This window comes from Endocarpon pusillum, assembly GCF_000464535.1.
Source record: "Endocarpon pusillum Z07020 unplaced genomic scaffold scaffold1372, whole genome shotgun sequence".
NCBI classification, from domain to species: Eukaryota; Fungi; Ascomycota; class Eurotiomycetes; order Verrucariales; family Verrucariaceae; genus Endocarpon; species Endocarpon pusillum.
Window position 1 is genome coordinate 245,506 of NW_006916003.1, and position 25,622 is coordinate 271,127.

A 25,622-nucleotide genomic window follows, 5' to 3' on the forward strand; every position below is an offset into this window, starting at 1 on the left:
CTTCCTCCCTCACTTATCATCCTTTCCCAACTTCTACCAATAACCAGGATTCTAGATACCAGGGAAAGGTAATCATGAATACCTCTAGTTAGCGCTTGATATCCGTCATCTAATCCTTAACTAGTACTAAACGTCCCCACTCTACTCCGTACTGCTTACCTACTACCTAGGAACCCCGGGACCGGGGGCCCCGCCGGAGTGAGACCTGATGTCGCTTGCTTGCTTGCCACGAGGAAGATATGTATTATGTATGATATATGCATGTGAGATCAGATAAATTCAGCTTCGCACAGAAGTTGAGAGAGTGTGTGTGAGGTAGGCATCTTGTCCTATCTCGTTCCAAAGAAGAAGGAGAAGGAGGAGGCCGAGGACACCGACTGGCTAGGTAGGTCTCTAGGAAAGGGGAATCAAAAACTAGGGACTAATCCGCTATTGTGGATGGGGAGGGGGAAGGTGATCATCACGTCATTTTATTCGTGTTATTTTCTATTCTCTGTGTTTTTTTTGGGGGGGGGGGAGCAGAAAGTCCCGCGGCCCCGGGCGCCTCGGCCTGTCTCGTTCTGGTGGGTGAGCGACGCCGCCCTAAGCTCGCGCGACCTGGGTGAGGGCGGGGTGAGCTGTTGGTGGCGTGTGGGTGCGCAGGGGTGACGCCTCACCCTAGTGATTTAGCTCCGTGGGTGTCCCGTACGTTGTACTACGATCCCTGGCCGAATGATCCCTAGTGCGGCGCCAGATACAGATATCCCTGTGCGATGTTACAGTGATGTGTGAAATTGGTGTTCTAAACATGCGCGAAGAATCCTTGTCAAGATGACAGGGTTGCTCCACTACGAGTCACGCTTACCTCAAAATGGAAATACTCAAAACTTAATACTTGACCAATGACCTCCCTGCTATTATAGAGCTGTAAATACTGTATTTCACAAACACAGCCGCTTCCGTTATTTGAATGTGCTCTTAACCTAATAACCTAGGTGGTGAAATGGCCTGCGTAAAGTTTTGCAGACTTAATACTATCACTTTGGCGCAAATCGCACCACCCTCACTGTACTAAATGGTACATCAGTGACAAGTCTGAAACAGCCGAGTACACTGCTCCGTATCATAATCACCTACGTGATATGTAACGTACCGTCTCATTACATATATTATAGCAAGAAGTTCTAGAGGGGTTTGACATCACGTGCTGTCCAACATATTCTCTGCGTTTCCTGATAATAAGTGATTTGTCTGCGCCCGCCTTATTAGTAACCTTATCTCCCAACCCTCTCCACCACCCGCCTACGGTCGCTCCTTTATATGAAGAAACTCAAGGCTGTTCTGCGGGGTGGAAAGAATGGAAAGCATCTGCAGGAGGGAAACGCGTCCTCAACTACAACAAACGTGCACGACGACGAGGTCGGGCAAGGGCCTTCACCGCCGGACATTCCTGCTGCGACCTTCCCCGAAGGAATCAGGGAACTTCATCCTTGCGACGATGCCGTCGTCGATATCTGCTTCGTGCACGGACTCACGGGGGATAGGGAGAGGACTTGGACGGCCAAGAATCAACAAGTACCATGGCCCCAGCTGCTGCTGCCTCATCGTCTAAAACATGCACGAATTCTGACCTGGGGCTACGATGCTTACCTGATGCACAAAGGGGTCTCATCATCGAATCGATTGATCGACCATGCCACGAACCTCATCAACGACCTCACTGCGGATCGAGCCGAGCATAATGCGTCGTCACGCAGCCTCATCTTCGTGGCCCACAGCCTGGGCGGACTGGTCTGCAAGAAGGCCATCACGACGTCAAGAGATAGTCCAGCACCACACTTGAAAGAAATCTTTATATACGTCAAGGGAATTGTGTTTATAGGGACACCGCACACCGGCAGCTGGATGGCCGACTGGGCCAAGATCCCCGTTGGATGCTTAGGGATTATGAAATCCACGAATCGATCACTGCTTTCGATACTGCAGACAGAAGATCAGCTTCTTGAATCCCTCCAGATCTCGTTTCTGTCGATGATACGCGATCTCTGCGATAACCACCAGCGTCGTGTTGAGGTGACGTGCTTCTTTGAAGAGCTGCCACTGCCGGTGGTGGGAAAGGTGGTGTCGAAAGCCTCAGCCACGTTTGCGGATCATCCTGTCATGTCTATCTACGGCAACCACAGCGACATGGTCAAGTTCGCCACGGTTGAAGATAACGGCTTCAAACGATTGGCTGGCGAGCTCGTTCGCTGGGAGCGGGAATTGAGGTAATACTCTGAAGCTGTCAATGAAGCTGTGTCTATTAACGTGAGCAATTGCAACATCAGCTTACACATTAACGCCGGTGAATTTATCCCTCAAAAGCCGGCTAGTGCCATTGATCCCGTCGGCAACGTTCACTGGACTGTGAAGCGTTCTATCAACAACCTTTTTGTGGGCCGTGATGTCATCTTGACCACGATCGAAGAGTTGCTCCGACGTACCTATCAAGATGTTAATACGATCAGACAACAGAGATTCGTGATCACTGGCATGGGAGGACAGGGTAAGAGCGAGATTTGCTTGCAGCTTGCCTATCGCGTCCGTCGACTGTGAGTGCACACATTTCAACATTTCAGTTGCCGGTGGCTAACAACATCAAGATTCTGGGGCATCTTCTGGGTCGACGTCAGCAGCGAGATTTTGGCCGAGTCAGGTTTCTTGGAGATTGCCGGTAGACTTCAGATTCCAGCACAGACGTTAGAAGAAGCCCGACAGGGACTTGCGAACGTGCAGCAACCTTGGTTGCTGGTGCTGGATAACGCTGACGATCCCGAGGTTGACTATCAGCGCTATTTCCCGGCCGGGTCGTATGGCGTGGTGTTGTTAACGTCACGGAACGACAACTGTCATCGGCACGCCACGGAGAAGTCTTTCGCTCTTGACGGACTCTCTGACGATGAGGCTCGAGAACTGTTGCTTAGGACTGCTGGTGTTCCGGAAGCTCAACGTTCAACGGTGGAGGGCGATGCCAACGTGGTCGTCTCTCTTCTCAATTCGCATCCGCTCGCCCTGATCCAAGCCGGGTCGTACATCTCTCGGGGCCACTGCACATTATCCGAATATCCGCGGGTGTTTGCACAGCAGCGGAAGCGGCTGCTCGCATTCCGACCGGCTCAGGCACGTTCACGCTATCGAGACGTGTACGCGACATTTGAAGCGTCGGCAGAGGTTCTTAGTGCTTTGGCTGAGACGATGCCACCATCATCGACGACGGAATCAGCTAAAGATGCTCTGGAGTTGTTGCCAGTGCTGGCCAGTTGCGGGCCCAGTCGACTACCTCTGCCGATATTTGAAGCAGGATGGCAAGGCGCTCAAGGGATAGATCTAGATCAAGTTCACAATGATGACGTATTTATTCAAGCCGGTGCCGATGCGTGGGACTCTTTTCGGCTGATCGAAGCCATCTATCTGTGTAAGACGCTCGCACTGGTGTTGACTGACACTCACGACGGATACTTGAGCGTGTCGATGCACCCGCTGGTACATGCTTGGGCAAGAGATCGGGCAGATGTGACGGAGCAGCATAAGGCCTGGCTCGCGATGGGGTGCTTAATAGCTGCCTCTCGCAGTGATCGTGAACTGTGGCGGCAACAAGGACGGCAACTTCAGCCTCACCTCCAGACATTGACGTCGTGGGACACCAGCAGGATGTTTGCCTCTGAGCCGTTAATGAAGATCACGAGCATCTTGGTGGATTGTGGATGGCTGCTGTATGATATGCGAGATGACGCTAGACTCTTCATGCTCATGAACAACTTGCTCACTCACCTGGGCTTAGACCGACGGAAGGTGGAAAAGAGGTGGTTGGCAGCTTACGAGCTTACGGCATGGAACCTCGATAAATACGGGAAAGTCAAGGAGGCTGTGTTGCTGCTGGAGCAGGTGGTCAAGATCCAGGAGCAGACACTAGCAGAGGATCATCCATCACGACTAGCGTCACAGCATGAGCTGGCAGGAGCATATCAAGCCAACGGACAGGTCAAGGAGGCAGTGTCGTTGCTGGAGCAGGTAGTCAAGATCCGGGAGCAGACACTGGCGGAGGATTATCTATCACGACTGGCGTCACAGCATGCACTGGCAGGAGCATATCAAGCCAACGGACAGGTCAAGGAGGCAGTGTTGCTGTTAGAGCAGGTGGTTAAGATCCAGGAGCAGACATAGGATCATCCAGATCAATTGGCATCACAGCATGAGCTGGCAGGAGCATATCAAGCCAACGGACAGGTCAAGGAGGCGGTGTTGCTGCTAGAGCAGGTGGTTAACATTCAGGAGCAGACACTGGCAGAGGATCATCCATCACGACTGGCGTCACAGCATGTACTGGCTACAATCTATTGGGATCTTAACCGCTATAACAATGCGGTCCAGATGATGAAGCACGTCGTTAGGATAAGAAATCAAGTACTTGACGAGCAGCATCCGGACCGGAAGAACTCTGAAGCTTGGCTCGAGGACTTCGAGGATGAGTTGCACAAACTCGAGTATATATAGAATTGCGATGAATAATTCTATCTACAGCGCGAAAAATGCGTCTATTCCTTATCCCTAAACGAACACTGCTATTTTCATCATCTGCATAACCCGCAGGTTGTTTCTTTTCGATTTTATCTTTCTTTACCTTGAAGCAATCCTCAGAACTCTTCATGTTTATTGAGTCTCATCGCTTCGTAAGATCAAAGGATTTCAGGAAAAAAAAGGTCCTTTTTGTGACAAGTGCTGGCTAGGCAAGATTCTGGTGACGATCAGCAACGTAAATTCGACAACCCAAACTCTATCAGCGTCTGTGACAAGTGCTGGCCGGGCAAGATTCTGGTGACGATCAGCAACATAACTTCGACAACCCAAACTTTATCATCGTCTAGGCCCTGCAAACCTGCCCACTAGACAGAGAAAGTAGTCCCTTTACTATTGCTGTACTTGATGTCCACTCCAACAACAATACCGATCTCGAGATCATTGTCGGTGAGGATGATTAAAGATGCTGGAAGGAACTGTCTGAATTGTGGGGCTTATATTCTGGGTCCCAAGGTCTTATTGTTGCAAATCTGACATCTCTGATATCCTTCGCAAAATCCGCAGCCAACCCAGACCTGTGCGAGAGAAGACGCAGCTGTTCGATAATACATTCGGTAGGGCTGCGTGAGAACTAATCATGCACTTTCGTGGGCATACGTAAGGTAAGGCGCTTGATTGGAGGAAAATAATCAAAACTGTGTTTCAACATTAACATGACACCACCTCCGATCTTGCAAGTAACGGATCTGACGTACTGCAGCTTGTCGTTTCCCAGCAGGTGTGGACTCACGGCAGCCCACTCTCTTATCGACCCTATGTGTTGTTTGGCCCGTTTTTCCAGAACTATGTTTCGCGATTTGTCGAAGAATATAGGTTGTGTTGCGCTTCTTTCTCGTCTGTAGGAGGAGTGAGAGGAGGATCGCGAAAGCTTAAAGGAGGAGTGATCTATTCGCTGCCATGCACCGGTACGTTCATTGTCAACCATAAAAGATCTGACTGACAACGCTGTTAGTAGAGGCTGTTGATACTCAAGTCACAAGCAACAAAGGGACTTCCCTAACGCCAAGGCTGTCCGGATAATTTTCGGCTGTCATACCAGATGCAATGACGTCTTTTGGTTAGTGTCTACGTGCAAGCCTTCACGTGATAGTAAGCGGCCGCTATTACCCTGAGTCTAGAAGATTCTGTGAATCTTTGCTGCCACGGCGTTTATAAACGATGGTCTTTATCTTGCGTAGGTGTTGTCGACCTTGATGTAGCTGTGGCTTGCGCTGCAATGCACTCTCTTTGTGGAAGCCAATCGATAAGTAGATCTATGGGCACCAATGGCTCCGAACCTTGCTGCCGCACAACATGCGGAGACCTAAGACATGATCATCAGTGGAGAACTTACAGATCTAGAGATAGCCTAGATAGCCCAGTGCACCGACCGAACCATCCGGCGACATCAAGCTAATCTAACGTGTTTTGGCAGCACTACTGCACCTCGCAATTGTAGCGGATAACGGCCCTTGATGACTTCGCTAATGCTTGCTGCTTTGCGTGAGCACCTGCTTGAAAAACCTGACGAAGATCTGGATGGTATGGTCTTGTTTATATAGAATGAATTCGGGAAGCTTTTCTGTCGCTGGTCGATAAGAAGAGCTCTTTCGTCTGTGGACTAGTCCCCTAAAACGATGCGGCGTATCGCTAGAGGCCGGAACCCTGATTTACGCGACTACTATGAATATCTTGTTTCTGAGATCCCTTCATGGTGCCGAATTTACGTTGATGAGTCAGGATGTGACAAGAGAATTGGCTTCCGCCGTCGAGGGTGGTCGCCGTGTGGTGTGACACCGGAGAAGATTGCACAGTTTCACCGTGGACAATGATATCAGATCTTACCTGCGTATGACCAAGATGGTATTGTCTTCTTTCGGGTGTTCCAAGGATCTACTGATGCTGCCTTCTTCCTGGAGTTCAGGGAACAATTACTTTCGCACTGCAACCCCTTCCCCGGAAAGCGATCTGTTATAATAATGGACAATGCATCATTTCACCGTAGCCCGGAAATCGAGACTTTATGTACATGAGCGGGGGTCAAGGTCATATTCCTGGCTCCGTACTTACCTAACCGTAATCCCATTAAAGAACTTTTTGCAGAGCTCAAAGCATTTATTAAGAAGCATTAGATGGTTTTTGAGGCAAATCCCGAACTTGAGTTAAAGATCTTCCTTAAATGATGTATCCACCAAAGTCCGGTAAAATGGGGCATTTTTCTAATTGGTCCAAATTTGGCAGTAGCCTCTTTTAGTGCCCGTAACCTTAAACCTTAAATTTTGCGGTACAACACAATAGCTGTGGCAGCGCAGTAGGAATAGAGTAGATATCAAGAACTCAATGACTCAAAAGCATCATCAAGAAGAGATATCAGGGCCGCTGCCAGGTCTGTGATCCAACTACCAAACGAGGCAGGCCCCCAATTGCCCTCAGTGAGAGGCCCGTCAATGCCCCTCACAAGGCGCCAAGAAGCAAGAAAGGCATTCGTCACTCTATATGGTCCTGTGGTAAATGCAATATCCCTATTTGCTACAAATCGCGCTGTTGGGATAGGCATTTACCACTCTCATAGTAAATCTGAGGAGTTTTGCTGCTGTTTGTTGTACTTCCTAATATGGTTAGCTCCAAATTAAATAAGGTTGTCATCCTCGTCTCTGATTAGTCAATATTGAATTAAGCTCGTCTTGCCGCTCCATAATATCATCCAATCAGCAACTCTGTATAATGCCCCATTTTACCGGACTTTGGTGGATAGACGAAGTAGGAAGAAGAAAAGCGAGCGCACGAGGTCACTTTTATAACGCCGAAGTGATCATCTAGGAGTATGATGGGCTTTAATTTGTATGCTGGTCAACGCAAAATATGTATTATATATTCCCGTATGAATCTAATCCAATTTCTCTAACTATGATGACAAAATGCTCAGCATGTCGAATCATGGCCCGTGAGAGGATGCTCTTGCTGCGTAGAAGCTGTATGATGATTGAGCCTGCGACGTTTAGTGAAAGATTTAATGTCTCGATAGTATCGTTGAGCAATACCTACTGGGATTTCTGCTTCTTTAACAAGAAATTAAGGGTTCTGATCTTCATAAAGCAGTTCTAGGTCGAGACCTCTGTCAATCACAAAGTCATGGCCTTTTGAAAAGCGGCCTTCAGTGATGATTTCCTGACTTAAGACTATTGCTAATCACAGTAATCCTGTACACTTTCGTCACGAAGGCCGGAGACCTCGACTAGACTTACTTCTGACTTTAGTCCTGCTTCCGCCTGCATTGACTCATGACTTGGCAAGACATTGGTGATTTGGATCGGCGGCATTCCGGAGGGGGGGACCGTGTTATTTGTCTGTTTACGTTGTTCGCTCTGTTCTTCTTCCTTGTATATTTGTTGTCGTAAGTCTTTAAGCATGTGGTCATGCGTATCTAAGGGCTTTTCGCTCTTCTTGTGGCGAATAAGGGTCTGAAGATGGTGAGTCTTTAATTCAAATCGCTTATTCTTTTTTGAGTCAAACCAACACCAGGGTTTCAAATCACAAGGCGGATTTAGGCAGCGGAAAAGAGCATATACATGCTACCAAGCGGCCGGTCGGCCAGTCGTCGCTTGTTCAGCGTTGATCTTCGTAGTAAGTTTAGCCTGTATTTGTTAGATGGTAGTATCTTTAACTTGCTTGCCTCTTGTCTTTAAAGTGTTATTTGTTATCACTGAACTAACTTCTAGATAACGAAAACAAATAGTCAATCATAGCTTTTTGCCTTTGCGAAACAATTCACTCTATTTGAGAAGCCGTCTCTTTATTTGCAACTAATTAATATCTGTTTTCTTATATTACGTCACAAAATCATCCTTAGATCTTTCTGTCACCTTCACCACTATATCTGTATCATCAGCCTGAACGGATCATAGGGGAAGAACCTTCCTCTTCAATAATTCTTTGAGGCGGGGCTGGAGGACACGAGGCCTGTATAAGGTTGGTTCAAGGACTATGTCCTCTTCGGTATTCCTGGATACTACTGTCTTATTGATTATCAGCCTCCAATCGATCCGGTAGTGGATACATGTGGGTGGTATCTCATCGTATGCCGCATCACGATTCCAATCTTTCATTTGCACAAAACCAAGACTCAGCGGCTGGGGCTCGAAACGTTCGTCGAATCGGACCGAGTCTATCTGGGCCGTCCTTGACTGTCCACGTATAATGCAGGAGTCGGAGCTTCTCAGATTTGGGAAACATCTTCCTGTGCAAATTAGGGTGCCTCCTGCTGCTCCTGTGCCAAAGTGCAGTCTTCCACAGACGATGCCAGCGACCAGTTTAGGTCATGTGACGGAGTAGCCATTGACGCCGTGCCACACAATCGTTGGTCGTGATATTCTTGTAAGAAGAACAGGCTTGCTGTTCCTGCAGTAGCAGGGGTATCCGCATCCGTACCCTAGTTACAGCAACGAGGTCAGAGATTCTCCGCGATTCCACGCTAGTCACGTGACTACGTTTCCATTTTGCCGACATGACAATCGTACTAACAGATAGTTTTTCCACTAGAGCTCGAAATCGCAAGAGAGATAAGTATCGAATTCTTGTAACAATTATCTCGTCTTGTTGATGACAGATAGTGCCTGCCATTTTCTTCTCTATTGCAATATCAGCGATAAGGCGGCAAGGCGGTGAGGTCGCAATAAAATTCCTGAAAGATTCGAGTGCACGAGCTCCGTCTGTAAATAAGTTGGCATGTCAACTATCTCTAGGTTAGCACATCTAGAATATACACTGTTTTCGATGGCACAGTCTCCACGGCGCCAATTTGCATAGCGTGCAGATTGTCTATATAAGTGAGAATCGGATGTTCTAAGAAGTTGCGCAAAGAGCTAGACAAAGTTCGCCTTAAGTGACACAGAGCAAATTCAATATTAAGAACGTTGAGGTCCAATCATAAAAAAGTGTGCCGCCTAACTTTGGGATAGAGGGAGCTTGAGTGATATACCAAGATTTAGGTGGAGTAGGTCTGACGGCAAGCTGCAAAATTTAGGGGTCTCCCAGGCTGAGCTCGGGAATGAGGCGGCTCCGGACACAAAGGATCCTTTCTTTCCTCCAGTTCAAATGACACTGTGCCAGTTGTATCAAAACATGATGTATTTATGATGCATACTACGTAACTCTCGGCGATGATTGGATGTTGCTGTGGGGCTCAGTCTAACCACAGATCGGAAAGTGTACATTGTAGTGGATCCACCCCACTTATTCCAGAAACTATGCACTACTTGGACAGGACTTCGATTTTGCACATCACTGTACATCCTTGGAGCTTAGTTAGCTATGTAAGCAGCATGCAGCGCCGAAAGAAACAACAACTTGATAGTAATAGTAATGAACCAGCGCCGTCTATCACCAACTCTATCCCCCCCAACCTCCCGCCCTCACTACGAGAGGACATGAGCATGAGCGCCCTCCTGCGCCGGCAGCCGGTCTGGCTCCTCCTCGCCATCGCCAGCGGCGCCTGTGCGGCCTTCAACGGTGTCTTCGCAAAGCTGTATGTACCTCGACCCTTCCCAGATCCGAAAACTCCCCCCAAACCCTTCACTGACAATCCTGATTCCTTACTTAGCACAACCACCTCGCTCACGACCACCTGGTCGCACGCCGTCTCCAGCTTCCTCTCGCTCGCGCCCAGCAACCAGATGGTCAACTACGCCCTCCGCGCCTTCTTCTTCGGCCTGAACCTGCTCTTCAACGTGGCCATGTGGGCCCTCTTCACCGCCGCGCTGACCCGTGGCTCGTCTACCACCCGCGTCAGTATTGTGAATGTGAGCTCGAATTTCACGGTGACGGCGTTGCTGGGGTGGGTGGTTGGTTATTGGGAGGAGGGAGGAGGAGGGGGAGAAGAAGGTGGGAGCGGATGGGCTGATCGGGGTGGAAAGAGATGGTGGCGGCGGCGGTGGTGGACGGGAAGGTGAAGCTGTGCCGCTGATGAGGGATGAGGATCTGTTGGCCGGGCCGGATATCATTCAATTGGATGAGGATGATGCATATAGTGAGAGTACGGGTGAGGCGGTGAAGAAGGGGGAGGAGGTAGATGCACCATTGAGGTGACAGACTTGGGGTTGGGTATCTTAGGATAGATAAATAGATGGACAGGTTATAGACAAGCTGTATTACTGCCTTTGGTATGTCACGCGGATTCCTTTCCCTTCATCACCTAATTGCATTCCAGCCGTCGCTTCCTTCGCACTGATGGCTCCAGCCTCTGCTTCGTATTCCACGAACGCAATGCCTTTTCGTCCAGGAACCATTCTGACCTCCCTGAATCCCTCAAACCTCGAGAAGATCGTAGACAGCCCATCCGCATCGTAGTCCTCCGGTAGGTCCCGCAAGAACAAGATCTTGTTCGGCGGCAAGTATTCATCCGGAATCACCGCCGCAGCATTCGTCCCTGTAGCCTTCAACCCAGCTCCCTTGGTCGTCTTTGCCGGTCGGCTCGCCATCTCAGGCGCAGCAGCCGGCCTCTTCAACTGGTGATTTTTCTGCGCCTCGATCGCCTGCTTCCTCTCCTTCTCCGCCAGTCGGCCCCTCTTCCACCTCTCCAGGCCTGGCTCGCCTTCCTCTCTCAGCACGGTGGCATCGCTCCTTGTTTTGGCAAAGTCGAGCTGCATGGGCTTGTCGAAGAGCTCGAAGCCATTGACTTCTTCGATGGCGCGGGCGGCCGCTTCGGTGGAGTCGAAGACGATGAAGGCTTGCCCTTTAGCCTTGAGGTTGGTCTTCGCGACGAGATCGATGATGGAGCCGTACTCGGAGAAGATATCTGTGAGGGCCGACTTTAAGGCATCGGGCTTAATTCTTTCTTCGAGGTTGCGGACGTAGACTCTGCCAAGAAAGGTTGAGCAATGGATTTTGATCAATTGCAAGGAAGGATGAGGAGGACATACGTTGCACTGGGAGGGTTAACCGGGCCAGCAATAGCAGTGGCCATACTAGACAGGTGTCAGCCCGCAGGCGAGTGGATGTTTAGTAGGAGTGGATGTGGAAGTGCGATGTGCAATGCAGTATTTCCACCTGTCGCAAGGACACTCAGTGAGCCATGTCTATTTCTATTAAGTTAGTTTGCAGAGAATGACAGAGACTTCAGAGAGTAACTTTGCGCAGCAAAACATCGAAGCTCAATGATGCCAAGGCCTTCAGACCCATATATCTGCCAAGACACGCCAGCGCTAATTTGCTAGCGCCACTAGCAGAGCAAAGAATATATATTGCTCCTCAAATTTTTGCTTTCTCTTTTTCTTTTTTTTTTCTTCAGACGATCTTACGTATGTGTACCCTCCCCCCACATTCTACCCACAGCACATATCCTGCGCAGCCCGGCTTCCATGGGCTTCATCAGAACCATGATCTCCATCACCTACTCGACTGATTCTCAGCCTACACGAATATCTGCTGACCATTTCTTCACCCACAGTTCATAGAATCATTTCTATAGTTGGTAAGCTACTTCCCCTTTCACATTGCCCCTCCATCAAGCTTGTCATTGCTAACATCACCGCCAGACGTCCTTCGACTGAGTTTTCTAACTTAGCCACAAACCTCAACCTGAACGATGATCTAATTCCTCCGCGCTCAAAAAGTGAAGCCGATATACGTCCGCCTCAGCAGTTTTTGTCCAGTTTTCTGATCATTCGGATCTGGCGAGGCTTGCTTAGGACGTGGTGATGATCTTGACCTGTCTTCGGCGTCTGGCTTCGTGCCGGCTGGGATGGGAGGCACGGAAGGACTGGTTCTGACAGGCCAAAATTGCTTTGATATGATGTTGGAGGCGTGAGGGTTGGTGCCTCTAGGGCCATTGAGCACCAGGCAGTTCTTGGTTATATTAGTGGCACCACTATATCTATGAATCATTCAATGCAAGGGACTCTTTTTGTTTCGTATCCTATTATGTTCCTAATCGCAAAATCTGTGTGACCGTCTACTTTATGTGCGTTATTCCTAGAACTTTCTTAGCATCTTTCCATCCTTCGACGGGACCTGAACTCCTCAGAAGATGGCCAAAGCTTTCATTTTAAGCTGGTTGTGCTATCGTTTGGGCTGCATGGCCCGGGTATCCCACCACTTCAGCGACCTTAGGTCTGCCCTTCCTGTCAACACGTTGATCCGCAGGGTCAAAGCCACCTTTCCCCCAAAGCGCCCATTCCGGCGTAGGCAAGCAGTAATCCTCCGGCGAGAAGTCCTCTCCGCGCTCCAGCAACTCGAAGAACCTGCTGTAATCAATAATAGTATTCCACCTCCCATCAATGAAAAACCGATCTGAAGCCAACAAGGCGCAACAACTGTGTGCATGTTCTGCCGCAATGCCATACTCCAAACCACGTCGTGCCAGCGCCGCATTCAACGCTTCGACAAATGCCACAACCTCTTCGTAGAAGGGTACATTTTGCATTGTCAGACCTGCGCCGGCGGAGGAAGATGTACCACAGTACGTCACGCCCTTGACTTCGACGAAGCAGGGAAGACCCTTCTGCACGAGGTCTGCGTACCCCTCCACTTCTTCTTCGATGTTGAATCCCTTGACCAAGGTTAGGCGGAACACTGTTCGCTGCACAAACCTCTTCTCTCTGATTATGTCCAAGCATTTTTGGAAGCGCTCCCAGAAATCGCGGTGGAGAGGCCGGTCGATCCGGCGCAGGCTGTCTCGGTTCGACGCATCGATGCTGACGTATAGCTGCGTGACCCTTTGTAGGCTGGCCAGCTGATCCGGGTGCTGCGCATTACAGACCAAGAAGCTCGAGATCCCTTCATCGTGCAATAACCCCACAAACTCATTGATGCGTGGATAGAAAATCGGCTCCCCCACCAGACTCAATGCACAGTGTTTGATCCGCATCGCTTCCTCGAACCTCTCCGCCCTTACGCCCGGGACACCCTTGAGCATCTTGATCTTCTGATAGTGGCCCTTCTTGGCGCCATCGAAGATCATCTGCGGATCATCGACCTGCCACCGCCACGTTGTTGAGACGGGGTTCGTGCCATGTCGCCAGCAGAAAACGCACTTGTTGCTGCAGGAGAGGGAGGGAGTGGTCTCCATGCACAGGTGGGATTTGATGCCGTAAAAGGAGTTTTTGTAGCATGAACCGCGGCCGCGGAGGGCGGATTTGGTCCAACGGCAGATCTTGACGCCAGAATGGGAGCCGATGATTGTGTAGCCTTGTTTTGTTAGGGCGGCGTACGTTGGGGAGGTTTTAGGGACCATCTCCCTAAGCGTTGGTGCGGATGATAAGTAGGAGGTGGTTGTGGTGAAGTCAATGGGTAGCGGGCCATTAATTGGACCGCGGACATCTTCAAGGTCGGCGACTTGTTCTGTCTTTTGACGCTTTTGGCGGCCCGAGTCTGGGAAGTCAGCTTCTTCTTCGTCTGCACTCTCAAGGTCTGCACCACTGCCAGGTACGCCTTCACCGAGAGTGCCAGTAATGCTCAGATCATATAATGTGTACTGAATGCCTACCGTCCACTCATCAAGGCTTTTCTGCAGATTTCCCTTCACGTCCCCGAGTCCCAATGGGTATGCTCTCTTTCGACCAGTAAGCTTTGCCATCCATCTGTCCACTTCAATGGCCTGTGAGCAGAATCCCTCTACTTCCGAAGGCCATCCTTCCTTATCTCCAGTGCCAAAGACCGAATATCCCAGCAGCGAAGAGAGTGGAGCAGTATCGATTCGAAAATCGTTGTGCGTCTCGTCAAGGTGGGAAAGGAAATTCGTCATGATAGTGTCGATGTTGTACGAGGGAATGAGCAGACAGTAGAAGTATCTGACGCCTCCAGCTGATGGACGAACCTTTGGTCCGGAAATGAAGAAGTCATCAAGATCGATGTATGAAATGTCGTGGAGTTCGGAAGGCAGAACGGACCCGTCTGGTGGCAGACTGGCATTGAGCTTCGAGACCACATTCTGTGCAAGCTGTGCTGTCTTACCGCTCAAGGAGCAGTAGAAAACAAGGGGTTGGACACGCAGTTGTCCCCCGCCTTGCTTTGTGTTCTCATTCTTTCTCTCCTTCAGCGGCCTTCGACCCGTCACAAGTTTCGGGCCCGCAGAATGCTGCAGGCTAACTCTTCGTTCTCTGGAGGACACAGTCTCGAGCTTCTCTGGAACTTGGGATGACCATGGGGGTTTTTCGTCGTCCTTCAAGGGTAGAGGCGAAGATGGGTTCGAGGAGGAGTTGGGATCTTTGAACTTCGTCGTTCTTCTCAAATAAGCCCGGAGCAGAAGTAAAGCTGTCAAGACCCCCGCAATGACAGGCGTTCTGTGCGTGTGCCACAAGGACAGTATTCGGTCTATCCAATCAGCCACAAGAACTGGCCACAGGTGCCTCTCCTCCATATCCATTTGGTCGGTCTGGACGACGTATTACAATGCTTCGAAACGTAAGTACTTCAAGTTAGTAAGACTACCTGCAAGGGGCAGTCAGGGCTACAGCGGGTAAACCTCGGTACATATTGGAGATGGCCGGCCTTGGCGAACCTTGAATTGGAGACTCGTCTCGTCGCGATGGTGTTTGAACTGTCACCCATGCCGTCCTATCTCAAGACAACAATGACACAGATTCGGTTCCTTCAAGAGAGCGCTTCGAGAGGAATCAGGTTGACGTTATCACCAATCGGCAGGAATGATCGGCAGTGTTGGCTACCTGTTCCGGTTTGTTGCTCTACTGTACTCCCTACCGTGAACTTCTCTAGCTACTAGTTAGAAGTTCGAATTGGTCTTCGCTCAGGAGCGTGATGTGCGGTTTTGCATCAGAGCCTTCGACTCATTATCACTGCAGATGGTCTAGCGATGCTGTTCCATTCTGTTCCCACGTTCAACCCACGTGCCATACTCGAGGACTCCCATATGAAACGCTGAATGTGGTGAAGTGGCGTCTTCGCGGCTAGAACAATCAGCCGCCGTCAATGCAAATGCGTGCCATCGACCCAAAATAGTGACTGTGGGGTGCATCAACAAGCTCCATGAAACAGAGTACGCAACGGAGCTCTCCTGATGTTTAGAAGACTTCCTCCATTAAAGGGCGAGAATGGAAATATTCCGTGCTCGTGACCATAACAGACGTCTCCTATCTCCTTGCGTGATTTATCGTACTGTTCTGTCCTGGCGATATTAAAATACACCCTTTCATTTCTTTTCGCTGTCATTTACTGCCTGGGATTCAACCGTCATTACAGGTTGCTAGAGACACCATCATGGTCACATACTCCGCCCAAAGACCCGCTCCCAGAGCTCCACGATTTTCCGAGGTAATGGGGTCTCCTCCCAAGAAGCCACCAACACCATATGGTCCTCCAGCATACACAGAAACAGATCCTTCTAAGAATGACCTAGAATATGCGAAGAAGAAGATTCGCGATATGGCACTTTCATTGCCGACCAAGAGTGACGAGGCGCTGGCGCAGACTGGGAAAGGGACCGCACTGAATAATGCAATTACCATACCTCCAAACGATAACCAATTATCCAAAGATACTGCTGGATCTTCGAAAGTGCCCGAATGGAAGAGACAAGCAAGTCTCCGACCTCGATTGCCCAGCCTTTCTTCGAATATGTCTGGGGACGATCTGGACATTGCCTTTGGCTCGCTGCCCTTACGAGACGAAATGAAGCCTATCTGTGACATGCGCAAGCGCCGAAAATGTGCTCACAAGCCCAAAGATGAGTTGGATGAGAGTCCCATGTTTATCTGCCTGGACTGCAGAAACAGACCAATCTGCGAAGCTTGTATCAGGGATGTTTTGGCAAACCCCCAGGATCCTCATCAAGCTGACCATTATCTTTACCACTGGAAGGCGACATCATCACTTCAGTTCGATAAGTTTCTCTGGGAACGAAGACATGGAGCTAGACTGCATTTCGGACCGAAAGAGATGCTTGGAAGGGAATGGTTGTATTCAGATCACAGCTTTGCGCCCTCAAGCACTGGAAACCTGACTGTGCGCTTTGTGTTAAATGCGCAGCCAGGCACTTATTACGTGTCGGTTGGCGTCCGCACATATGTGAACCCTGCAACTATTAATAAGGATAAACTTGGCAAGAGCAATTATTCAATGATCAAGGCCGGCGTGACTTGGATCGGCTCCTTAGCAGTTGGAACGCAGACTATTGATCGGGGGGCTGTGTCGGCTGGCAAGGGAGTCAACCCCTGCCTTCAGAGGTTGCCGGACAAGATTGTCGAACAGGAGGTAAAGAAAGGCACCGAGAATGAAGAGACAATTCTTGCGTCGGGCACCGTGAAGATCTTGGAGGGCCAGGCAGTTGAAGTATCCATTCGACATTGGCACGACAAAGGAATCTTCAAGAGAGGCAGTCCATTCAAATGGTGGTTGGATTCAATCACGTAAGTGCCGTACTTCCGTTCATTAAAATGCTTGCTTATATCTTCCAGATTGACTCCAGTGGTTGAGAAGGAGCAGATAGCATCAGAAGCAGATCTGAAGCTCTAGCAAGAGGCCTACTTGGCAGCAAGGTCTAAGCAGCACGATCCAAAGGTGATCAACTCGTTCGCTAAAGTAGAGAAAGCATTAAAGGTTGGCGTTGTGGCCCCTAGTAATGCTACCACTATGGCTGAGTTGGCCAAATCGGAAAGGCCGCGCATGTTGAGAGTCATATCTTAGCGAGGAGTTTATAAATGATCCTATAGTACATGTCCAAGTCGCCTAACGTATAGATACTGAGAGATTTGCTCCATTGTTGATGTGGTAGATTTACATGTTACTACGGTACGGAGTAGGCGGCAGAAGTACTCATAGCTTGGTGTTAGTAGGAGCTAGTTTTCATTTCGAGCCCCACAATTACAGCCCCCACTTTGGGGGAAGCTTATCTCCTTTTTGACCATACAGATACGCCGTGTCAAAACCGCTATTGACTCTTTAGCTTAGTGGTTGTGAAAGCAATCTGTATCAGGCTACCAAAACTAGCGCCGGGCTATGAGTACTTCTGCTTGGTAGCGTAGTACGTATTGTACCCGGTTGGACACGGCGAAAAATCAGGGTTATGCACATCTACGTAGTGCATGTACTACAGTACTACGTAGGCGCCCTGGTTCCAAGCGTTGGTGTAACTCACACTACGAAACCGACATCACATCTCCTTTCTCGAACAGAAAATCCTTTAATCCATCGACTTCTTCGTTTCGCTACAACAGTCGCCGACATCGGTTGTAGATAGGAAACAGCACGCCCGAAGTCCTCTGATGGATCGTCCTTCAGCCTTTTGCGAGAGACTCGCCTCTCCGAGCATCACAAACTTCGCTGTGTCCCTGTAGGAACGCTTCAGCGCCTACACAGTGCCTCGTTAACACACTTTTTTCTAGCTTCATCTTTCTAGGCATTCTTGTGTCATATCTGCCACAGCACTATCGCATCATTCGCCGCCGTTCCTCACTGGGCCTCTCGCCCTACTTCGTCCTGCTAGGCACCATATCAGCAACCTGCCAGCTCGCAAATATACTAGTCCTTCCCAGGAGTCGAGCGGATGCTGCATGCTGCAAGGAGATCAGCCGGTTTGCGTGTGTTGCCGATTTGCTCGGCATCGCACAGATTGGGGTGCAATGGGCATGCTTTACCGTCATGTTTGGAAGCCTACTCTAGTTTGCCACCACGGCTAACCTCTCTATCAGCCTCGTACTCTTCTTCGTCTATTTCCCCCGAAGCAAATCCTCCATCCTAGCTCCTTCAAAAGACGCCGACGCACCTTCGCCACGCACGGCACTGGCTGTGACAATCGCATGCGTTGTCCATGCCATCATCACTGCCGGCCTCTCGCTCTACCTCATCTTCGTTCACCCTGAAGTCCTTCAAGTATGGGCAAATATCCTGGGCATCGTCTCTGCCGTACTCGCCTTGATACAGTATCTGCCCCAGATCTACACGACGTTCAAGCTGAAAAAGGTGGCTAGTTTGAGTATACCCATGATGTGCATTCAGACACCTGGAGGTTTCCTCTGGGCTGGGAGCTTAGCAGCACGACTGGGCCCGGAGGGCTGGAGCACCTGGGGCGTCTATGTCGTTACTGGCTGCTTCCAAGGCACTCTTCTCATCATGGGCCTCTACTTCAAGCTGAAAGACAGAACACGGCGAAAAGCTGAAGAGGATGATGCGAGTCAAAAGTCTGCAGATCACGCCAATGGGAATGCGCAGAGCAATGATTCTTCTGAGCAGACACCATTGCTCCGGTCTGCAGAATAGGAGGCTACGTGATGGATCCACCGTATATATCTATCCACCATCATTTCGGTTAACTCTCTAGCTCTATACTTCTATTTTGTACCTCTCATATCTGAATTCTTCTAATGTCTGTAACATTTCCGCCCACCCGTCATCAATCTCACCCACATGGCCGGGACTGCCCTTTATGGTGCTTGTCCCGTGTCTTTCTATTTCCTCTTCTTTATGTTCCCCCGTCTTGCCTGCTAACACTTCCTTTTCTCGCCCTTGGTATTCGTTCAGAAGACCCGGATTTGGACACCATACCACTCTCATTCCTGCCCTCCTTCCGGCTTCTACCCCAGGCACACTATCCTCGAAGACGATACACTCTTCAGGTTGTACTTCCGATTCTTCCGGGCTCGTCCTCCTGATGTGCTCATTAATTGTCTGCAGGGCCACCAGATATATATCTGGCAACGGCTTGCCTCTACCCTTCGGTACTCTGTCATCATCACCTGTCACGATCTGATCCTCGGCGAACACAGAAAACATTTCCTTCATCGACCCGGTCTTGATCTCAAAATTCTTCCCGATGCTGCTTGTTGCAAGAGCCATGTGAACCTTTGGCCTGGCATTTTGCAATTTCCTCAGCAAATCTTCGACTCCCGGCAACGGTTTGCAATGTCTGAAGGCTTCAGCCTGGAGTTCTGTGTTCCGAGCCACAAATTTTTCATATGAGATGGGCAGCTTTGCCCACTCGTGAAAGATACGTCCGGCTTCAGGACCGGGTCTTCCTTGAAGCTGGGCTTTGATTTTCCAAGGCAGGTCCGGACGATTGTTCTCCCGAAGGATGGTGTTTGTGACGGCGGTATAAGCGTCCTCAGAGTCGATCAGGAGGCCGTCAACGTCGAAGATGCATGCACGGATCGGTGGGAAGCTGGGAGATGAGGTCAGCCATCAGTAGGAACGCAGGTATGTAGGGTAGTCATATATCTAGCCACGTACTCGGTCTTAGAGCTGCCCATTTCTGTAGATGTCAACACAGATTGCAATTTCTGTTTATAGAGATATGGCATCCTTGTGTTGGAAGAAGTGCTCCAACATCTCCGAACTCTAATCTGCAAGAGGAAGGTGAAGCGACAACTTTTTATACTTTCAGCTACCTAGCCACGAAGTAGCAATCTGTCTGTTCTAACTCTCAGACCCGATCTTGTCTTCCTTGCCATCAGCCCAGCAAGCCCTCAGATCGGTACTCAGGTCGAGGGGACTGCTTTGCACCCTTCGTCATGTCCTCGCCCAAACCCGCACCAAGTCTCGAGAAAGCTCCCACCTCACCTCCCTCAGACTCGGACGATGACCAAGAGACCTTCCACGACGCAGCTACGCATTTCTCGCCCGAAGACGAAGCGACCCTCCTGGCCGAATCCAACGCCACCAAAGCCGAAGCCAACACCCTCTTCGCGCAGAGAGACTACGCGCAAGCCATCTCCACCTACGACCGCGCCCTATCCTCCTGCCCCAACTACCTGGACTACGAGCTCGCCGTGCTGAAGTGCAACATCGCCGCCTGCCACCTCTACCTGGAACACTGGAAAAACACAATAGACAGCGCCACCGAAGCGTTGGAGAATCTCGAGCGACTTGACCCGCTACCCGAGCAGAGCAGGGGTGACAAGCAGCAGCAGCAGCAGCAGGAGGAAAAGCAGAACGGCACAGCCAAACCCACGCGCAGCCTCGGCAAAGAAACCAGCAGCAGCGACGACACCGTGGTGGAGATCCCACCGGACGAAGACGAAGCCGCCGCTCTCCACCGCCTCACCAACTCCGACGCCCGCCTCGCCGACATCCGCCGCATCAGGATAAAATCGCTCCTCCGCCGCGCCCGAGCCCGCCATCGTCTAGCCACCTGGTCCTCCCTCACCGGCGCACAGGAAGACTACACTTTGCTTCAATCCTTGCACACCGCCGCCACCACCACCACTAAATCATCACTCCATACCCAGAACATTGCCTCCCAAGATCTCCGAACCGTCCGCGATGCCCTGGCCCGGCTACCCGCTGAGATCGACAAAGCCAAGGACAAGGAGATGGGCGAGATGCTAGGCAACCTCAAGGATCTGGGCAATAAGATCTTGAGCCCCTTTGGCTTGAGCACGGATAATTTTAAGATGGTCAAGGATGAGAAGACGGGCGGCTACAGCATGAATTTCGAGCAGGGTGCCAAGTAGTTTTGCACCTGGATGTTGTGATGGTAGAGGTGGTGGTGGGAGAGTGGGAGGGGGGAGGAGATTATGATTACGATTACGATTACGGATGAATGCGTGGCGGAAGGCAGATAGATAGGGCGCCTGGGAAGTAAAACAAAGCTTACAGCCAAACCCAGTCCGCGTGAATGACTGATTGACTGATTGATGCTCTGCTTGGTTTTCCTGGCTTGATATTTAAGAGCCCTGTCGAGTCGAGTCCGAACTGAATTGAGGAACCGAAACCCCTATGTTGTCGATCCAACGAATCTTGATATCAACTTTTCAAATGGAATGCGCACAGCACCAGCACCGAAGAACACGATTTAAAGGGAGTCACTTTGGGATGGGGGAAATGGATTGTCTATCTTAGAATAAACTGAATCCGCAGCCAAATCATTGTCGTCGCTCATCGCGAAGCCAGCACTCCAGCCCAGCCCAACGCAGCTCGGGTTCCAAAGAATAGCCCGGCGAGTTAAAACTAGCTGTGGCAGTAGCAGCCGGTCCGTCGATTCTGGACTTGAGGCTCGTTGAGTTGAGAAAAGGAAAATAAAGGAAACACATGACTTTCATCGTCGTCGATCAGTCAGTCATCCACCTTGCCCTCACGACTGTCGTATCCAAATGACCGGCAAAGATCCCTGAATTTAGCAGATCCGGGCTTCCGTATCCAAGAAGCTCTGGTATCATGGTTGTAGAATCGAGAATTTTGTCCGTCGGGGACGAGGTCTAGGTCGCCAGGTGATGGTGATGCTGTACAAATGAAAGTTCTGCAGAGTTCGTGGTGGACAATTGGAACTCGTGGTGTGGTAGTGTCGATGCTGAATAATTATACAGGGGTATCGTGTCGTGTTGGCGCTGGGGAAAGGGGGGTTGAACTGGGGATCTGCCGGGCCGGGAGCGAAAGGGGGCACGGCTTGGTGCAGAAAGGGAAATCTTTGCTCGGTAGTCATAGTCGCTTCTTTGGGGGTATCATTCGAGTTGCTGATGTAACCAGACTTCGTCATGTCGTTACATCGTGATCGTCAATGTCAAGAGACATGTCCTCTGACTCGTCAAGGTCAATTACACACGCGCGAGAGCGGCTAATGCTGGCGACGGCGTTTGCGGCTAGGACCGGGACGATACTCATCATCGGAATCATTACTGTCGTTGCTGCCTCCGCTGGCTTCAGGAACGTAGTCGATCTCGGTCTGCTGGAAGTGTCCGGGAACTTGGCGTGGAGCAGAGGTCGGTCCGCTGAGAAGATCTGTATCGTAACCATTGTTCATGCGCGTAGCGTGGAAGTTCTGTTCGTCAAAGTTAGTTGATATATGCCACAGAAGATCGGTAACCTTACGCTAGCGTTCCCGAACGAATTCATCGCAGTAAAGGTATTGGCCATATTGTATGAAGATTGATATCCGTTGGAAGCCTCAATACCGTAGGGAAGCTGAGCGGAATAGACAGGCATATTCGGATCCATCATCGGACCTGGCAGCGTGCTCATCGAACCCAACTCCATTCCTTGACCCATGTTCGGACTCATGTCTCCTGGAACACCAAATTTCTGAGTAGACAGAGATCGGTGGGCTCGGGTTCGTAGTGAGGTTTGCGAGGTGGTAGTGCCGGCTCGTCGTCGATTAGATGGAGTAGGGGTCTCGCTATTAAATCGCTCGGCAGAGTACAGCGGGTTGAGACCAACAGAAGGAGGACCGCCGGTGCTGTTCGCTGCAAGGATTGACTGATCTGGCGTCTTAAAGGGTGATGATATGCCAGATGATTCACCACGGAATTCCTGGCTTTCAGACTTGTACTCCTCTGCTTCGTCATCACTCCCTGCATCAGAGGCACGAGGTCTGCCCTTTCTTCCCGTCAAGCCCAACGCCTTTTTGCCAACATCCATGACACCGCCTTTCTTCCTATTGAGCTTTCTGTTAGATTCAACTCGCTGTTTCGAGCCAATAGGATCGTCGATGAAGCGGTTGAGATATGGCGCGTCAAGGAGGTGCTTGCAAATCGTCTTCTGGTGACTCAAAGATCCCACGATTGCATCCAGACGGTCGGCAAAAGTTCTGATGGACGGGTTGTTCTTGGCCTTGTCTGGCTCATATGCGTTTAGCAGCGGACCTCGATCGCAGCGGTCGATACAACCTTCCACAATGGACCAGCAGATAGTCTCGACCTGACGATTATCGTGCTTCTGCTCTTGGAACGCCTTAAGCATGCCAGGATTATCGGTAGCAAGAGCGGTAGATTTGTAGGCCTTGAACACGAGCTTGACAGCCGCCTTCTTGTGCTTCAAGGTACGGGGAATTGTTGGATCAGCAGAAGATTGGGGGTTCACACTTCTGGTACGGCTACGCCAGCTTGTAGCTTCCTGAAAGCTGCTGAAGATCAGCTCATCATCGACATCATCGTTGTCCTCGTCAAGGATATCTTCCGCCTTGTCGAACTCCTGCTGATTAAGGTATGGTGTAAAGCCTTCCTCGCCTTCCGCGGGGTGCAGAGATGCCTTCCAGTAAGCCAAAGAATTCGGAGCTGATGCTTCACCGTCAACATATCCTCCGTCCTCGAAGTCGAGTAGCTCATTCCCAGACATGGTTGGAGGGTAGTGACCAGAATTGTCATATGCAAGGTGTGGTAATCCGCTCTGTGACATGGTCGAAGGAATGCCAGCAAAGCCTTCGGTAGGTAGGTCAGCAACGTCATCTAACCCACTGTCGCTCATGGTTAGAGGCCAAGACATGTCTTCACAGGGTATGAATGTTTGGTAAGGAAGTCGAGGACGAGCAAGACATATGTAAGATGATTCGGGAGCACGAATTTCGGGGTGCAGAAGATGGTGGGGTAGGAGGGTATTGAAGGAAGACGCTGCCTGGTGATTCAATGGTTGTATGCCGTCGATGTCCGTGGATTTGTGAATGATATGTATCGTGCTTGGACAATAAAGACCACAGCCCTTTTGAATGTTAAAAGACGAGCCTGTGGAAGGGGAGGAGGTGACAGGGGGAACAAAGGCGTCAGAATAGTCTATTGTCGTGCTAAAGGTGTGAACATTAGTAGAATAGACGGGGTTAGAGTTTGTGATTGGGTAGAGCGCCGAGACGAGTTAGACAATTGTGGGGTTTGGCCAGCATGAATAAGTGGCCTTGGGCGGTGGAAAAAACGTGATTCATATATATCATGTTGTTGGTGGCGAGCACCTTGTCGACGACTGTGCCTGGAATGGCCTTGCACGGACCGGGCACGGCGCCGATACCGCTTCTGTAAACTGCGTCATCAAGGTCATTTCCCGTGCTTGAGCTGCTGGCATGGGAGTGTGCTACTCCCTCTCGTTCCTCACAGCGGCTGAGAGAGTGTAGTCTCTTTCTCTGCTGCACCACAGTTGATGGTGTCTTCCTGGCAGAAGGTTGGTCTTTGCCAGATGCAAGCTTGGCAATGCTGCATCATCCTTTGAAGGAGAAGCTTAATATCTGCTCTTATGACAAACGGAGAGCGGTTATGGTATTGTTCCCTACCTTGCTGGCATCTTCACTGCCTTGCTGCAAGGTGAGGAAAGGGAAGAGGTTGGATATATGCTCCCTTCGGTGGCATGCTCGATTACGAATACATACTGTCCATATCGTCAAGCTCGGGTGATCGATGAGAGCGCGCTTGATCTTATATTGTGATGGAGATCTGGCAGTCAAGTCAGCGCAAAGTATAGCGCGATCATCGATCAAGTTGAGAAATCAGCCAGTGAGGACATGATGCTCGGCCCATCTCCTTGGATTGATCTGAGGGATATGCGCATCCAAACATGATATGATATATGGCTACCTAAGGGACGTGCCAATCGAGAGCAATCATATCTGAGGCTTGGTTCGAGGCCTGAGCCTGCTTTGAGGAGGACGAGGCGACGTGGTGAGCACAATAACAATATTCACCAACCGTTATGATGACTTGTCGTGGTGCCTTGATCAGATGAGAAAGCTCTTCTGGTCTTTTCAAAGACGAAGCTATCGTTTTCGAAGACACACTCGATGGTCGACAAGGAAGCGATTTGCAACATTGACACCACATGAGTACAAGTCCCCCTCAAGCCGAAATTAGTGCTCGAAAAAGCAACATGGATCTGGAAGATCCAAGACTCAGAGGTTGGTCAGACGATGTGCCGACGACAGAGGCTTGATATTTGCCATAGCAGAAAAGAACATTCGGTAAAGCGACGAAATCGTTCTCCTTCAAAAGCCTATTTCAACGCAGAGGTCTATGGAGGTTGCAGTGAATCAACATCGACTTCGATAGCGTTGAACAAATGACGCTCTAAAGACAACCTCCTTATATCACCAACCAGTGAATGCACCACGCCGTGTTTGCTTCCATCTCGGATATAGAAGAACCAGCTTATGCCAAGGCCTCGCCCTCACGAACGTCAGGTAGTGTTCGGTCGGCGACATGGTTTGTAACCACACGCTCTGTCGTTCGAGGGTAGAAGCCTACTGTCTGCTTTCCAACGGAATACTATGTTAGAAGGTGGAGAGCTAACGGTATTTCGAGGAAGAATACAGTAACTATGTGCTTCACGGTAGAGAACTTACCGAAGCGTTTTGTTACAACAGAAAGTTGAGAGGCGGCTTCGAGGGAGGACGATCATGCGACTTTGTCTGCACT

General features: G+C 50.2%; 9 protein-coding genes across 9 annotated transcripts; 5 read left to right on the plus strand and 4 right to left on the minus strand.

Annotated features, from left to right (window-relative positions):
• Positions 1 to 1,299: 1,299 nt before the first annotated feature.
• Positions 1,300 to 4,512, plus strand: EPUS_02026 (uncharacterized protein; the record flags this gene model as incomplete). Its single annotated transcript, XM_007801858.1, has 4 exons — positions 1,300 to 2,246; positions 2,307 to 2,570; positions 2,622 to 4,155; positions 4,210 to 4,512. The coding sequence occupies 4 exons, from the start codon at positions 1,300 to 1,302 to the stop codon at positions 4,510 to 4,512; spliced, it is 3,048 nt and encodes a 1,015-aa protein (XP_007800049.1).
• A 5,384-nt stretch (positions 4,513 to 9,896) lies between these two features.
• Positions 9,897 to 10,659, plus strand: EPUS_02027 (uncharacterized protein; the record flags this gene model as incomplete). Its single annotated transcript, XM_007801859.1, has 3 exons — positions 9,897 to 10,099; positions 10,175 to 10,408; positions 10,488 to 10,659. The coding sequence occupies 3 exons, from the start codon at positions 9,897 to 9,899 to the stop codon at positions 10,657 to 10,659; spliced, it is 609 nt and encodes a 202-aa protein (XP_007800050.1).
• Positions 10,660 to 10,721: 62 nt separating this feature from the next.
• Positions 10,722 to 11,536, minus strand: EPUS_02028 (uncharacterized protein; the record flags this gene model as incomplete). Its single annotated transcript, XM_007801860.1, has 2 exons — positions 10,722 to 11,430; positions 11,493 to 11,536. The coding sequence occupies 2 exons, from the start codon at positions 11,534 to 11,536 to the stop codon at positions 10,722 to 10,724; spliced, it is 753 nt and encodes a 250-aa protein (XP_007800051.1).
• Positions 11,537 to 12,616: 1,080 nt separating this feature from the next.
• Positions 12,617 to 14,935, minus strand: EPUS_02029 (uncharacterized protein; the record flags this gene model as incomplete). The annotated part of the gene is made up of 1 exon (XM_007801861.1): positions 12,617 to 14,935. The coding sequence occupies one exon, from the start codon at positions 14,933 to 14,935 to the stop codon at positions 12,617 to 12,619; it is 2,319 nt and encodes a 772-aa protein (XP_007800052.1).
• Positions 14,936 to 15,786: 851 nt separating this feature from the next.
• Positions 15,787 to 17,040, plus strand: EPUS_02030 (uncharacterized protein; the record flags this gene model as incomplete). The annotated part of the gene is made up of 2 exons (XM_007801862.1): positions 15,787 to 16,934; positions 16,983 to 17,040. 2 exons carry the CDS (start codon positions 15,787 to 15,789, stop codon positions 17,038 to 17,040), a joined length of 1,206 nt encoding a protein of 401 aa, XP_007800053.1.
• Positions 17,041 to 17,789: 749 nt separating this feature from the next.
• Positions 17,790 to 18,783, plus strand: EPUS_02031 (uncharacterized protein; the record flags this gene model as incomplete). Its single annotated transcript, XM_007801863.1, has 3 exons — positions 17,790 to 17,857; positions 17,910 to 18,167; positions 18,216 to 18,783. 3 exons carry the CDS (start codon positions 17,790 to 17,792, stop codon positions 18,781 to 18,783), a joined length of 894 nt encoding a protein of 297 aa, XP_007800054.1.
• Positions 18,784 to 18,846: 63 nt separating this feature from the next.
• Positions 18,847 to 19,769, minus strand: EPUS_02032 (uncharacterized protein; the record flags this gene model as incomplete). The annotated part of the gene is made up of 2 exons (XM_007801864.1): positions 18,847 to 19,681; positions 19,750 to 19,769. The coding sequence occupies 2 exons, from the start codon at positions 19,767 to 19,769 to the stop codon at positions 18,847 to 18,849; spliced, it is 855 nt and encodes a 284-aa protein (XP_007800055.1).
• Positions 19,770 to 20,030: 261 nt separating this feature from the next.
• Positions 20,031 to 20,972, plus strand: EPUS_02033 (uncharacterized protein; the record flags this gene model as incomplete). Its single annotated transcript, XM_007801865.1, has 1 exon — positions 20,031 to 20,972. The coding sequence occupies one exon, from the start codon at positions 20,031 to 20,033 to the stop codon at positions 20,970 to 20,972; it is 942 nt and encodes a 313-aa protein (XP_007800056.1).
• Positions 20,973 to 22,072: 1,100 nt separating this feature from the next.
• EPUS_02034 (uncharacterized protein) lies at positions 22,073 to 23,715 on the minus strand (the record flags this gene model as incomplete). Its single annotated transcript, XM_007801866.1, has 2 exons — positions 22,073 to 22,276; positions 22,327 to 23,715. 2 exons carry the CDS (start codon positions 23,713 to 23,715, stop codon positions 22,073 to 22,075), a joined length of 1,593 nt encoding a protein of 530 aa, XP_007800057.1.
• Between the last annotated feature and the right edge of the window lie 1,907 nt (positions 23,716 to 25,622).